At 33.9% G+C, this 16,140-nt stretch overlaps 1 protein-coding gene across 5 annotated transcripts in view; it reads right to left on the bottom strand.

The window, feature by feature from the left end:
• Positions 1–16,140, bottom strand: part of SPATA17 (spermatogenesis associated 17) — a 197,976-nt gene that overhangs the window by 52,410 nt on the left and 129,426 nt on the right. For 4 of the 5 annotated variants that reach the window (XM_078441043.1, XM_078441042.1, XM_078441045.1 and 1 more), the window contains one exon: positions 7,123–7,258. In XM_078441043.1, the coding sequence (XP_078297169.1) occupies positions 7,123–7,258 (136 nt within the window). Of the gene's footprint in view, positions 1–7,122; positions 7,259–16,140 lie in introns of those variants that run through there. The other variant, XR_013553181.1, reaches the window with a different exon arrangement.

The raw sequence follows: 16,140 nt of genomic DNA, 5'->3' as shown, positions 1-16,140 counted from the left end.
GTTTGATCTCTCCCTTACCCCACCCGCCAACCCCGTTTTTTTAGTCCTTCTCAAGCTACTACAGTCCGGCTTAGTTCCTCATATGGTCATTGAATCAGCTCTTGCTAAGTAACCAATGACTTACATTTCTCTAAATCTATGGAGCTTTTTTTAATCTTCACTTTCTTCAACTTCATAGCATCACTGGCCATGGTTCATCACTCTTACTGCATTATCTTTCCTTGACTTCTTTGATAAGCATATTCTTTTGGTTTTCTTCACGTTTACCTCCTTTACTGCTCGTCTCACTCCAAATGGCCATTAAACGTCAGCATTCCTCAAAACTTCTAGCCGCCCTCTCATTACTCTGTGGTTTTACTTTAGGCTATTTTGCTCATTTTCATGATTTCAAGGATTATTTATGAACCGAATTTACTAAATTTTATTTATGAACCAGATCTACTCAATTTTGTGACTCTGGTCAAAGCTGTTGTTTGAAGCAACGGACATGTATATTCAGCTATTTATTTAACATTTCTACTTGGATGAGTCAAAGTCATCTCAAACCCAAACATGTGCAAGATTGAACTCAAGATTCCTTCCCTACAGTTGCCCCGCAAACTCTGATCCTTTTCTTTTCCCAATGTTCAGTTGGTCCCTTGCAGAAACTTAGGAGTAATCAGAAAACTTTGTTTTTTCTTCCGTTATCATATCCAATTCATTTTCAATTTTAACATTATGTGTATTCCTGACACTTCTAAAATTAATTCACATCTCTACAAATTTACTGTCACTCTTATAGAATAAACTATACATTTTCTTCAGGGCAGTTTGACAATATATAACAAAAGCCTTAATAATGTGCTAGACTCTTATCAAAAAGACAAGGGATAATAATAAGTGTTGGTGAGGACATAGAGAAAAGGGGACCCTTATGTATTGTTCATGGCAACATGAATTGGTACAGCCCTTATGGAAAACATTATGGAAAACATTATGAAGTTCCTCAAAAAATCAAAAATAGAACTACTGTATCACTCAGCAATCCCACTTCTGGATATACAACCAAAGGAAATGAAATCACTTCTCAAAGAGTTAAATGCACTTTCATGTTCACTACAGGTAACTCACAATAGTCAAGACATGGAAACAACCTATGTGTGCACTGATGAATGAATGGTTAAAGAAAATGTGACATGATACACACACACACACACACACACACACACACACAAGCATATCATTCAGCAATAAAAAAGGAAATTCTGCTATTGGAGACAACATGGATGAACCCTGAGGGCATTATACTAAGTGAAATAAGTCAGAGAAAGACAAATACTATATAATTTCACTTATATGTGAAATCTACACTAGTTTAACTCCTAGAAACAGAGTAGATTGGTGACTACCAGGGACTGGGGATGGAGAAAATGAAGCAATATTGGTTAAAGGGAGCAAGTTTCAGTGTTAAGATGAATAAGTTCTAGAGAACTAATGTTGCTAAGAGAGTATGTCTTAGATGCTCTCACCACACACAAATATCCCTTTGACTTCTCCATGCCAAACCTGCAGACATAGCCAGAATGACACTTGAGTAAGTATCGTTCATGCTAATTCTCATGTTCATATAATAGTGCCAACACTTCCATAATGCCTAAGATCAAAATCAGCCTCTTTCTAAGACATCAACAATATTCACTCGTTACATTTGCAGTCATTTTGGTGCTCCACATTCTGGTAAACCTCCTTTCTTGCCAAGTCAGATAAAGACATCATCAGGAGCACAGAAAGAAATTAAAGCTGTGATCCTATACCTAGGGATTAGGGCAAAAGTCTAGAAGCCTAAAATTTTCGCTGATACATTAACCTAATTTCCAACAACAACAAGATAAATAGAGGCATTTGAGGTTTTATTTGTTTAAATTAAGGTTAAGAGATTAACTGCAGAGAAGTGCAGATAACATATTCCAAGATCTTTGTCATTGAAGAATTCCTCAATTAGTAAGTACGCAAAGAAGACTAGCATATGTTGACTTTTTGGAGACAAACTTAAAAAAGAACTTCTAATAAAGTTCAAGAATCACATTGGGACCAAAAATTGTCAAAAGAAAAATTTTACAGGCGAGCTATAAAACCTCTCACTGTCAAACAAAGATTCTGTCCTATACCATGCAGTACAGCTGCACATGTAGGGCAAACAGCTTACCTGGGGTAACGTAAATCTTACAGATCGCAGAAGGAAATGTTTGCCAGAGTCTCTTTAGAGCTGTACAGTTATTAATAATCTGACGGAAAGATCTCTCAATCCCAGACTCTACTGCAGTTACAAAATAAAAGTTTTTTTTAATAGCTTACTATGCTTCATGAAAATGTGTTCTATTATGATTGTTCATCACTCAAATGTAACATTTTGGACTTAAATGCAAATTAAGCCCTTAGGTTAATAATCATAGACTAATACGGTCAGATCTTAGCTACTGAAAATCTTGGATATATCACTGCACCCATTACTTTCATTCACAAGTTAAAATTCAAATCAGAAATCCTTTGTAAAAGCATAACTGAAAATTACTACACAATACAATAAATCTACCAGAAACAAGGCAGTGATTAAAAAGCATAGATAGTGTAAATACACATATTTTAAGATTATTCTATAGGTTAAATATTATTTTAATAAATAATATTTGCCTCTGTCCTGTTTTCTAAAATACATAAAAATGAGTATAATAAATATATACATATGCAAATACATCTATAGATCTATAATAAAAATTATTTAAACTCCTATTTTTCCTGAAGCCTACTGACCTCAAGAAGACTAATACGAGCGTAACCACAGGAAAAAAAAAAATTGAAGAATTTTGGTCCCTGGTGCATTGTGAGAGAGAAAGAGAGAGAGAGAGAGAGAGATAGAAAACACTTAAACTGAATACTTGATTATTGAAGGCCAACCTCATAAGCAAAATGTTTTCCCTCAATTACACCTAATTATTTAATTGTTTACATTTACTAATGAAACGAAACAAAACAAACAACCGTAAGGGGCTGTTTTTCAGCAAGTAAGTAATCATCAATCAACATGTACAGAAAGATTCTTAAAATTATATGAAGCTGGTCTGTTGAAATAGAATGGCATATTTTATCCCAATCAATGCATAAAAGTAAAATTATCCATAACTGAGGCATGTTTCTCTGCTGTACAGTTCAGCTGTAATGATTCCCACACACTGCACTTGCACATCAATTATGATAATCATAATCACGGTCGTTAAGCTGAATGTTCATTATTATCAGGATGCTGGTGACAGCAGATTCAATCACCGGGTGCAATGGGCAAGCAGTCACAGTCCCACCCAAGTTTCTGCAGACAGCGATGTGCCACATTAAATCTATGATGTGTTCCACATCCCACTCCATTCCAAAAGCTGTAGACGGTAAAGGTCAACTTTATGTTCTGTGCAATATGCTTAGGTTCTCTAAATTAATTCTTCGGAGTACTAGATATTTTTATGCTTTGTAGCTTATGAAATCCTGTTTAGGACGAAAATGTATGTGAAAATAACAAAAAAGGGCTGCCCTACTGTTGTAATTCACCTACAATAAGGCGTAGGAAGAAAGGCTCTATGAACGTGAGCCGTCTTAAAAGTCTCTTCCTGAACTCTGCAAACATGGGAAAACATGAAATCGTTCCATTAAAATCAATTGTCTAAAATGCATATGAGAACTCGTTCCAATTTAGATAAAGGCCTTAGACTATTACTTCTGCTTCAGTAAATATGAACATATGTGAATGTTTGGACAACCAAAAGAATGTTTCTAGTATACTGTATTTTTGTATTGTCCAACTCTTTTAGATCTACCCAAATAGATTAAATTAATAGTGACTGACTGGAATATACTCCTTATTGAACTTCACTTTTATTTTAAAGACTGATATCAGCATGACAAAGGATTTATAAATACAAATTATTTACCTGAACTTCAAAAGTTTGACCATTTAAGACACAGGCCTACCAATCTAACAACTTAAGTTGGAGCATTTTATGAATAGGTTAAAGAAATATGCGTAAGTGATATGATATGTTTTATTATATTTTTTTCTTATAGATTTCCATGCTTTTAAGAAAAATAATATATATGTTAGTTTTCATTATTGATTTTCATACTATGAAGAAAAAACTGTACTATTTGCTCTCCATGTGTTGACTTTGTGATGTCCTTGTATAGTGTTATTTGTATCAACAGCATTAAACATAAAACAAAAATACTAAATAATATTTTATATTTAATTGAGTTAATGTGAATGTGATTAGAGAAACAGTATCTAATTAACATTTGATTTTCTCTCAACTGATACCTTTCAACATCATGTAACAAATCATTTGAAAATTATAACCTCCATGCCTACAGAAGATACAAGAGAAAGGGATGATCTTAAAACATGATGGAAAATGTGGAGAAACAGGAACCACCTATATTTAATTGAGCTGTTTCTTGGCTGAAATCAATTTACTGCTTTCAACTAAATGTCATGTACATTTGACAATTGTTTGTAAACAGTCTGTCTTCCCGCAGAAGAAGCACAAACCAGGTCAGCTTTCCTTCTTCAATATTTGGAGCTTAATAACTCTAGCTTCCCTAAAACTATCCTTACTCCACTAATAATGAATAAATTGTTAACTACAACCTCAGTAATCAAGAAACAAGGTTTTATAAAAATAAAGAAAAAGAAGCCTACCTTTAGTAGTTTACTGGACCCAATTCTCACCCAAATCACTTAACATCAAGTCAAAATATAAATTATGTCTAATAGTTGTAAGATTTAACATATAAACAACAAAATGTCTCCCCCTATATTGTGCGGATTACATTAGCCACACAGAAGAATGATTTGTTTATTTAATATGGTTATTTGAAGAGGTTAGAAAGTAGTAAGAAATAAGGAAGGAATGGAGAGAAGAAGGAATTTCAATTTGTTTTTAGTATTTTTCTACATGGTTTTATGTAGGGTTAAGTGGATTCATGATTTAATAAGATTTTTAAAATCCTTACACGTTTCCATCTTAATTTTGGGGGCCTACAAGAACAATTATTTGTCATTAACTTTTAAAGTATGTATACTTTCTAAAAGTATGCAGAGGCGCACAATGATTCCTCAAAAGAACAAAATAAACTATTTTCACTTTAGCGTGGAACCAAAAGTCTCTGTATGTCCATGAAGTTGCTTACTTCAGTACGACAAATGCATATTCTTTTTTTTAACGTTTTATTTATTTATTTTGAGAGAAAGCGTGTGTCTGCGCGTGAGAGAAAGCCAGCGCGGGGGAAGGGCAGAGAGAGACAGAGGGAAAGAGAGAATCTTAAGCAGGCTCCATGCTTAGCCTTGAGCCTGACCAGGGGCTCAATCCCACCACTGTGAGATCACAACCTAAGTCGATATCAAGAGTCAGACATTTAACCCACTGAGCCACCCAGGCACCACAGATAAATGCATATTCTTGGAATGTCAGAATGTATGAGGTGAATCTCATATAAAACCAAAAAGAACCGTATTATTTTAGGAAAGAAACATTTGCACAAGAATCTTTCTTACTGTAAAGTAGCTTAATGTCCTAAGGTAAGTCATTTATGTTTTAAAGAAATGAACACTTCCTTGAATTAAATAAAATGGTGAGAGGGCATAAAAGCAAAAGATGTTTATGTCAAATAGAAATAAGATGTAGATCATATTATGCACATTCAAAATATGAAATTAAATAGTTTGAAAATTATATTTAGCTTATATTCTAAATGGTTGCATATTAGGTAAAAGCAAATGCCTAGAATACATCATCACCAAATATTTAGGTTTGCCAATCAAGGAGTTAGGAAGAACTACTCACTGTACACATTCCTTATGCTGTGGAATTATTATTTAGTATTTTAGAGATCATTTTTTAAGAAAGATGACTTAGTAGGTGAAAAGAAAAAGGCACTTTCTAAAGAATCCACAGCATTCCCCAGTAACTTACCCTTGCTAATCCTATGGTTGCAATATCCTAAAAAAAGACTTTTTCTTAGAGTTTAGTAAAATAAAGAAAGATCTCATTTTTCTTAAGGGTCTAACATGTTTCTTCCTCTTGAGTAATGAGGATATGTCTATAACTTGTGTGTTCCTCTTCATCTTCGCCATCTATAAGCTGAAATTCCTGCTGCCCCTGCAGTAATGTTCCCTTTATTTTGCGAGCATAGACAACTGTTCTCATTTAAGATCACTTTCTCTTATTTTTATTTCTAAAATACAACCTTTGCTGTATTTGCCTTTTAGTATGGTGCCTTAAATCCTTTTGGAAGGAGGCTGTGTGTAAATGAATAAATCCTCATTGACAGACTATTAATAGAACCAGTATGTCTAATATACTATATAGACCTCAGTGGCTTTAACCCTTTTCCAAAAAGTCACTTACAACTTCACTTTACCTGTGTAATTATTTTTGTAATTAAGTTACAGTTTCTGTTAGATAATAGGACAAACACACAGTAACAACTTTCATTGGCCTCATATTATACAAGAAATCTTGGTGTTTTTCCTATTTAGAAATTTTTATGTAAATGCTAACAAATATAACTCTGGAGTCATTTAATATTTATTTGCCTCTTCTTTTCTATATCATATTATATATTCCTATCTATCTATCTATCTATCTATCTATCATCTATCTATCTATCTATCTATCTATCCATCCATCTATCCATCTATCTATGTATCCATCTATCTAGCTATCCATCTATCTATCATCTACTTCTCCATCTATCCACATACACACAGAGGTTGAGAGAAAACAACCAAGCGCTGATCTCCGTGCCTGAGAAGTGGACTCTACTCTGTAATCGCAGATTCAAACTTTGACCCTGACTGGCTTTGGCAAACCCATGATGCATGTCAGAGATCATAGGATGGCTGACATATAACACTAAAAAACAAAAACACAAACCTTTCACTGCCACAAGTCGGCAGTGTCATGTATACATAAAATAGCTATAAATAATTTTATAACCAGGAAAGTGTTAGCTGCAATGAGAATATTTATATTTGTTGCAATTGGTGCATATTTTTGGCCTTTCCAAAGGAACATCATTTTTAAATGTTCACCAACTTACCTTGTCACAGATCCATTTCTTAGGATTTTCATCTCTAAAATGTTGACTTCCGTAAGAATTGGGACCATACTTGCTTGATGAATGCATTAATGGGATGTACTTTTTATTTTTATGGTAGGAAGAAAATGGCAAAAACCTGAAAGAATATTTAAGTGATATTGTTAATTTTATATCTACAGATATTTGATTTAAAAAATTAGAATTTAATTTTTTTTTAACGTTTATTTATTTTTGAGACAGAGAGAGACAGAGCATGAACGGGGGAGGGGCAGAGAGAGAGGGAGACACAGAATCGGAAGCAGGCTCCAGGCTCTGAGCCATCAGCCCAGAGCCCGACGCGGGGCTCGAACTCACGGAGGGCGAGATCGTAACCTGAGCTGAAGTCGGCCGCTTAACCGACTGAGCCACCCAGGCGCCCCTAAAAAATTAGAATTTAGAGAAGTACTAACCCATAGTGAAAGTAAAACATGGCTTGGAATCAGAATACCTGGATTCCACTTCAACCTCTGCCACTATCTCTGTTACTAACTTTTATGAATCTTCATGTCTCATTCAGCAAATGGAGATACCAAAACTTTTCTCACAGAATTTTTTATAAGTTTCAAATATTTTGGAAATATAGAAAAATTTTAACAAACTTATTAATGATGCCAAGTAACTTACTTAAAATTTATTGTGTGTGTGAACAAAAACTTTCCTAATTTAAAAGTGGTATCCAAAAATGAAAAGGATGCCCAGTATAAAAAATTCTCATTGAAATGGGTTGTCTTCAAATATACTTTCCTTTTTTTATTGAGGTATAATTGACAAGCAAGGTTATATCAGTTTCAGATGTATAGTATAATTCAGTATTTGTATATATTGTGAAATGATCATCACAGGTCTAGTTAATATCTGTCACCATACACAGTTACAGAATTTTTTTTCTTGTGATGAGAATTTTTTAAGATTCATTCTCTTAGCAACTTTCAAATATGCCATACAGTATTATAAATGATAGCATCATGCTGTACATTACATCCCAATAACTTACTTATTTTATAACTGGAATTTTGCACCCTTTTGACTCTCTCCACTCATTTCATCCACCTGCCGTCCGCCCCCTATCTCTGGCAACCACCAATCTGTTCTCGGTTATCTATCAGAACTTTTTTTTTTTTAAGATTTCACATATAAGTCAGATCATATGGTATTTGTCTCTGTCTGACTTATCTCAATTAGCATAATGCCTTCAAGGCCCATGCATGTTGTTGCAAATGGCGAGATTTCATTCTTGTTTATGGCTGAATTATATTCCATTGTATATACCACATATTCTTTTTCCATTCATCCACTGATGGACAAGACATTTCCATATCTTGGCTATTGTAAATAGTGTTGCAGTGAACATGGGGGTGAATAGGTTTTTCCGAGTTAGTGTTTTTATTTTCTTCAAATAAATCCATAAGTGAATCTGCTGGATCATACGGTAGGGAGTTCTAGTTTTAATTTTTTGAGGAACTTCTACACTGTTTTCCACAGTGGCTGCACCAATTTACCAAGTTGCATTCCCATCAACAGTACACAAGAGTCTCCTTTTGTCCACATCTTTGCCAACACTTATATCTTTCTGACGGGTGTAAGGTGATACCTCCTTGTGGTTTTGATTTGCATGTCCCTGATGATTAGTGATGTTGAATATCTTTGCATATACCTGTTGCCCATCTGTATGCCTTCATTGGAAAAATGTCTATATAAGTCCTCTGTCCGTTTTAAAATTAAACTGTTTCTCTTTTTGCTATTAAGTTGTATGAGTTCTTTATATGTTTTAAACCTTAACCTCTTATCAGATTCATGATTTGTAAATGTTGTCTCCCATTAAGTAGGTTGATTTTTCATTTTGTTGATGGGTTCTCTTGCTGTGTAGCTTTTTATTTTGATGTGGTTCCACTTGTTTATTTTTGCTCTTGCTGCCTTGGCTTTTGGTGTCAAATCCAATAAAATCATCCCTAAGTCCGAGGTCAAGGAACTCACTATGATTTTTTTCTAAGAGTATTAATTAAGGTTTCAGGTCTTATATTCGAGTCTTTAATCCATTTTAAGTAAACTTTTTGTGTATGTTGTAAGACAGTAGTTCAGTTTCATTCTTTAACTCACCCAAATAACGAAGGCATCTTTGGCAGGGGTTATGAATAATGGGGCTTTTCAGTCACCCAGACCAGTATCCACATCTTAGCTTTGCCCTTGCCAGCTGTGTTCCCTTATGGATGTTACTTGACCTCTATATGAGATTTTACTTCCATCCAGGGTTGTTGTAAGGAATGAACAAGTAGAAGTAGCTTGTTGTCACAGCCACCATTATCATTATCATGATCATTCTTATTTTAATGTGTTACCATGATCAACATAAAAGATCAAAGTTTTAAAATCCACATCTAAGATTTTGATGTAATGTGGTGAATTGTTAAAAAACCTCACCAGAACCCTCTGAAATAAGAGTAAAGAAAAAAACATTATAAATCTACAAGAAGAAAGAGGACAGGAGAGGAGAAACAGCAGATTAAAATACCAACAAATTTTGGGCAGGTGAAAAGCAGATAGATAATTCAAAACAACTGAAATCGCAGTTCCAGAAAAGGGAGAGGCTAAAAGGAAAGGTCCATGTTGCACAACCTTGGCGAGGCTCAGGGAAAAAAGCTACAGTTGTTGCAGAAGGTGAGAGTGAGGGATAAAACTGGAAACAGATTAAAAGTCTACGCAAGGAGTGATTAAATCCCCAGGTTCCTCTCCCAGTCCATGCATCCATGAGAAGAGTTTATTGTCAGAAACTTTACACTGGAGAGCTCTGGTCTCAGTGGGAGCAGGCGGCAGGCCAAGGGGGAAGCACCAAATGGGATATATGGGTTTTAAATCAGTGTCTACTCAGTGAACTCTTCCCTTGCTCATGTCTATTTGAACTGGCAGTGGGACTTAAACGCTTCATCTGACTAATGCATCCTCTCAAAAGATCCTGGAAATGCCCAGAGAAATAACTTCAAATTTCGACATTTGAAGATTTCTTAATGAAAAGCCTATCAGTCAAAAAGCCACACTCACACACAACTACAGTTTCTAGTCTGATATTTAGAGTCTCCTTTAATATGAATGTAAGAATGGATTACCAGTTGGGGGAAATACCAACATGAAAGACACACCTCCAAGTATAAAAGCTTTTATAAAAGATAATCTGGAGGAAAGAAATCTAATGAAGGAAACAGGAATATACTTCAAACACTTTTCATTAATGTAATCAAAGAAGATATGATACTAATGAAGTTGGAGTTTGATGCTTTTTTAAATAAAAGAAACATTTAGAGAAAAAGATCTGGGCAATAAAAAATATATATTATACAGTGAAGTAGAATATTCTGCTGAGAAGAAAATTCTAAAATTCAGACTTTGGAAAAATAAAGTTGAAGTTCAACAGATTTATTGACCCTAACCATTTGTCAATATTTTCATATATATTACCTCATTTAATTAACACAAGAGAGGCTTTTTAATAAAATCTAAATTCAATGGAAAATTTGGTTCCTTGCCATTACGTTCATAAATTTGCTTTAAAAAGTAAGGGGAAACAAGCATTATTTCATCAGTTTTCACACTTCTCTATAATGTATTTTTAATGTTTATTAATAAACTGCTCTTTAATATTTTTCCTAATGAAAAATTCTTAGGAAAAATTTGTTTGAAATAAAAATAAACAGAACACAGAGCTTGGAATCACACAAGATTACACAAGCATGTATTACATACGCTCCTGGGAAAAGAGCTCTCATATAAGACAGATTATGGTCCTTCCAGTACTAATTTGCACATGGGATGGACATCACATGCACAAAAATTAATGTGGCCCCAATGTCCCTGAGTATACAAAAAGGGTGCTGTGAGCCGGCTGCTGCACTTACACTTTTTATCACTTCTGAATTGCATTTTAATAGTACATTTTTCTTTTGTGTCTGAACAAAATTTGCTTTCTCAAGGGAATGGATGGCTGAGAAGACGAGGCTGAAAGACTAAGTACTTTCCTGTCCATGACTTAATTTTACTTTCATTCAGCCATAATGTTTCACTGAAGGAACGTGTATGCATATTCTTAAGTGTATGTATGTATGTATGTATGTGCATATGTAGGTAACGTATTCAAAATATTTAGATGTTTATAAACATTTTTCAAATATTTAGCTTCAAATTAGGAATAAATTATTTAATTCTTAAATAGGATTTGCTCTGTAAAAGTATAAGTGGCTATGAAAACCCTAAAAACATCAATTTAGCTTATAATCAAACTTTTAGAAAATATCAATTACTTTTTGAAATGTTATCTTTTACCAATTTTAAATAGATATTCAGATGCACTTCTTGCTTGCAGTCATTTCTTTTCAATTGGATGAATAGCATAGTAAAGAAGATACAGGTTAGCCTATTATTTTTATAATTTCATCAAAGATTCAGATCTGGAATAAATTCTAAAATACATTGTGGACAAACAGTGGCTTTAAAGACACATCACTACCTGAACGTGTGGGCAGTTAGGGAAGAATCTGTAAGGAATCTAGGGAAGCAAAAATTAAAAACAGTCAATTAGCTTCAGGGAAAATGAGTCCCTGAGTATACTTACTATATTTTCCAAAAAAAGAAGACTAACAAATTATATATTTTTTCTCTCTGATAACTCCCTTTTATTACCCCTTTTTTATATTCCTACTATTGCCACTCACAATGGTAGGTTTTCCTCCAACTCATTTATTTCACTGCCAAATAACTGAAATCTACAAATTATGAACCCCTCTTGCCTATTGATTGAAGCCTATATTCTTCAGTCCATCTGTCAAGCTTCCTAGAATGCACTTGATCTGTCCATTTTCCATCATTCCTTATCTGCCATTCCACTGACGCCATTCTCCTTTCTTTCCTTCTGTCTTTCCATCCTAGGCAACCTAATTGTCCCAATCCAGGCCCACACTGATTCCTCTACTGTCCTAATATCCACTCATTAAACTAACATTCAATGAAGCTTTTATATACTAAGCACTTTGGAAAACATTGAGATAGAATGATGGAAGATGGACTATACCTAAAAGGAATTCTTGCCTAATGGCAGGGGGTAGAGAATAAGACAACACAGAATGTGTTAAGTTGTGTGATGGATGTATGCACAAGAGGTTACTAAGGTACAGAGGAAGGTTTACGTCTGCATGTGCATATGTGTTTGTAATATGCCAATGTGCACGCTTATGTTTTGGGGTTACTGGCAAGCAGTTGGGAGATGGGACATGGAAAAGTTATCTTTCCAGGCTGTGTTTGCCAGAGCTGAAAGACAAGTAGTCAAGTTAAGAAGTTGGTAAAAGCCAATTTAGACAGAAGAAACAACATATACAAAGATACAGAGGTGAGTTAGAACAGAAAAAGGAATTCCGAACTGAGAGGGTTCAACACAGCTGGAAATTGGGTTCTTTATAAAGGACACGAAGTAGATCATGGAGAGCCTTTTGGTAAAGATGACTGTACAGTAAATAAGAAGAATATGTACAGTTACATATTACAGATCTTTATAACTTGCAAAGCATTTGTTTTTATGTTTACATGTATATAAATTTTGACACTTGATAGGGTAGTTATGCAAGCTGCAATGGATTTTGGCTGGGTAAATCACCCCAAGATGAACATGGTGATAACAATTTATAGATACCAAGGTACATGCTTATGGAACAGGTCTCAAACACTGAACATGCCCTAGATCAGCCCTCCTAGTAAAATACATGTATTAACACAAAGCAAGATAAAGGGATACTTTATTCAGGATAAAGGGACACTTTATTGCAAGTTAGGAATTTGGTTCCAGACCACAATGAATTCTCCAAGAGCTATGCAAAAGATGCAGATAAGATTGTGTGTGTGTGTGCGTGCACGCGCGCGCGCCTAGGCCAGAGGTAAGAGAAATAGCAAAGCACAGCAAGGCAATATCTAACCTGAGTTTTAATAAATGGGTCAGACTTCATTAGACAGACACAGAAATTGAGAAGAGCATGCATTTCAGGGACTTGTATGAGTAGATGCTCAGAGGTAAAAGCCTGGAACACACATGTAGGGTCTTATAAATTATGTAGCTAATCTTCCCGGAAAATAGAAACAACACTTTTCATGGGGTGTATACCAGCTCCTATGAGAACAGGCTAAGCTTCAACAGTTTTATCTTACTTAAGGTCTATAGGAAATACTGTCTCAGTTACTTTATTCTTTCCTCACAGATACTATTGCCAAACTTGGGCTCATCATTGGGCTCTTGGCCAATCCTCTCTTTGAAACGCAGACTTGACCACAGCATTACAAAGGCTAATCAATACTGGGGATCAAGGAAAGGTAGCCTGTGACCAAGTCTCATAGCTCTCTCTCTGTTGCTAAATCAGATGCCTTGAGATCCTTTCATTCCAAGACATGCCTGACATTTTTCACCTTTTACTGAAAAAAAATATTTTTTTTATAAATGAATTATAAGATAAATACAGGATTCTTACATAAGTGACTATCAATACATCTACTTTTTCATGTGGGAAAAGGAAATAAAAATACTTTTCCATCATCTCAGATCAGTTATAAAATGATTTAGTCTTCAAGTTTTTAAAATCTCCTACACTTCATAGACAAGAAAATGTAACGTAATGAGATGATAGCATATAGCAAATAAGGTCTTACGAATTTTATTGACTTAATATTTGAGTAATTGAACTTCATACGTGCAAGCAGTAGTTTACTTCTAACTCTATGAAGAGTGACTTTACGATAATATTGTTTCTTAACCATGTACTACTGAGGTAAAAAATGACCAAAGACTCAGAAAATCAGTTATCGGTTTGGCCTTATATACTACACAGAGAGGGAGTCATGCCAATTATGTTTTCTCATAGCAATAATGGTTGCCATAAAAGTTTTCTCGTAGCAGAATTGTAGAATATGCTCAAAAGATCACAAGTTGTGTTAATGAAATCTTAGTTTATGAGCACCCCATCCCAATCATTAACAACACTGGTAGGACAGACACTCCCTAATGGGGATGCAGGAGTGAGTGTTGGAATTCATCCCAGGATCTTGGCTTAAAAGGCACATCTAAAATACTTAAAAAAAAAAAAAAAAAAAAGGAGCAAGGATTCAGCTTTGAAATGTTCAAAATAGAATAGTTATTTAGTTGGTGGTGAAGAAAATAAAATAGGAGGAAAAAAAAAAAAAACCACTATGGGCTAATTAAAGGAAGGCATTTCCTTTAATTCCAGAGGGAATCCTCTGTAGTCTACAGAAGTTAATTTGACAAGCAAAGACACCTGGGTGTAAAAGTTTGGAGGGAGGTGATGAAAGAACTAAAAGATTAAACATGAATCAAGCAAATTGATTTAATCTAATAAACCAATCAACAAACAAATAGTTTTCATGTTATCTTAAAAGTACACCTGTTCAAAAATGATTCTATTAGACTTTAATATTATCATCATTATTATAACATAGAAAATACTAAATTTAATGTTTTGAGGGCTGAGTTATAACCAGTTCATTTCTGGTCTCATTATCAGATGACTCAGTTCTCATTAACTAATCATAGCTTTTTTTTTTTTTTTTAAAAGATAAAGTATTTTGAAAAAACACACATAATTGGAAATATGCAAATTATTTTTGTCAATTATATTTGAAATAGGATGAGGTATGTTTTAGATTTGTAGTATGTATAATTAATAGTGAATATTGAATTAATATAATGAATAATGAATGTATATCATTTTGCAATATATGTAAGTGAAATTATGCTGTACCTTTTAAACTTATACAGTGCTATGTCAATTATGACTCCATACTGAATAATTTTAGCCCTTTTAAAACACTAACCAGGTTAACTGACTCAGGTATGATTCATAAAAAAGGTCCATAAAAAGCTGAATATTTTTCCTTTAGATACAGAATAATCTAAATTTTAGGATAAACTTAGCAAGTAAGTCTCTTTTTCATTACGTTCAATACGAGAAACAAAGGATTTTCACTGTATATATTAAGAATCCAAATCTCCAAATAAACTTAACATGTAACTCATTAATACCAACAGAAAGACCTCAAAACATAGTCTACTACTCTATTAAGATGTTTTAGTTGAGTCGAATTTTGGTCGAAGAGATGTTAATAAAATGAGCAACAAACTGGAATAGGAATTAAACAGACTTCGTTTCTGGATGAAGACAGCTTTCACTGAGATTTTAATGTAACCATAGCTCTAAGTGTTTAATACCTAAAGTATTTTAAAATAAGAGTGGAATTCATAGTGGAAATTTAAAACTCATAAACTATTTAAGCAGCAATATCAATAGCACAGGTCTCTTCCCTAGGGTGGAGACAGAAATGTAATATTTAAAGGACTCAAATGGCAAGATTATATGTTCAACTCGACAGTGAGCTTATATTGCAAGCTTCTAAATTTAAGTGGGAAGACATATTTTGCTCTTCTCCTTACATTTTGCTTGGCTTAAGAGGAATTGAATTCTTGGATATATTATTTTTATTAACAATCGCAAGGCATGCTGATTCACTACCTTTATTAGAGCTATGTAACAACTTTCGGACATATGTTTTGCAGAGTTGACTTTTCTGTAGTTAATTGTGAAAAATCTTAAAAAAAAGAAAAAAATAACCTTGTTAAAAGATTCTAAATTTAAATGTTCTAGCTAAGTAACATTTCACACAGGCTCTTCTTTTGGGCCATTTATATCAGATGTTTTAAACTAACAAAGGCACCAATATAGCTAAAAAGGATAAGCTCAGATATTTTAAGGACTTGTATAATTGATATAAAAGAACATAGAAGTATGCATGTTAACCATAGTGAAATTAAAATTAAAAACTTACAAAAAACAGTTTTATTAAACTAAGTAAAAAACTAAATAAAAGCTAAGGGGGAAATAAGGCTATAGGAAACACTTGTACAAATTATTGTTGAGAAGGTCTAAGGAAAAAAATAAGCTG

The sequence above is a fragment of the Panthera onca genome, chromosome F1 (genome assembly GCF_046562875.1).
Source record: "Panthera onca isolate mPanOnc1 chromosome F1, mPanOnc1 haplotype 2, whole genome shotgun sequence".
Lineage (NCBI taxonomy): Eukaryota > Metazoa > Chordata > Mammalia > Carnivora > Felidae > Panthera > Panthera onca.
Note: the sequence above shows the minus strand (reverse complement) of the source record. Positions and strands in the feature narration are given on the sequence as shown.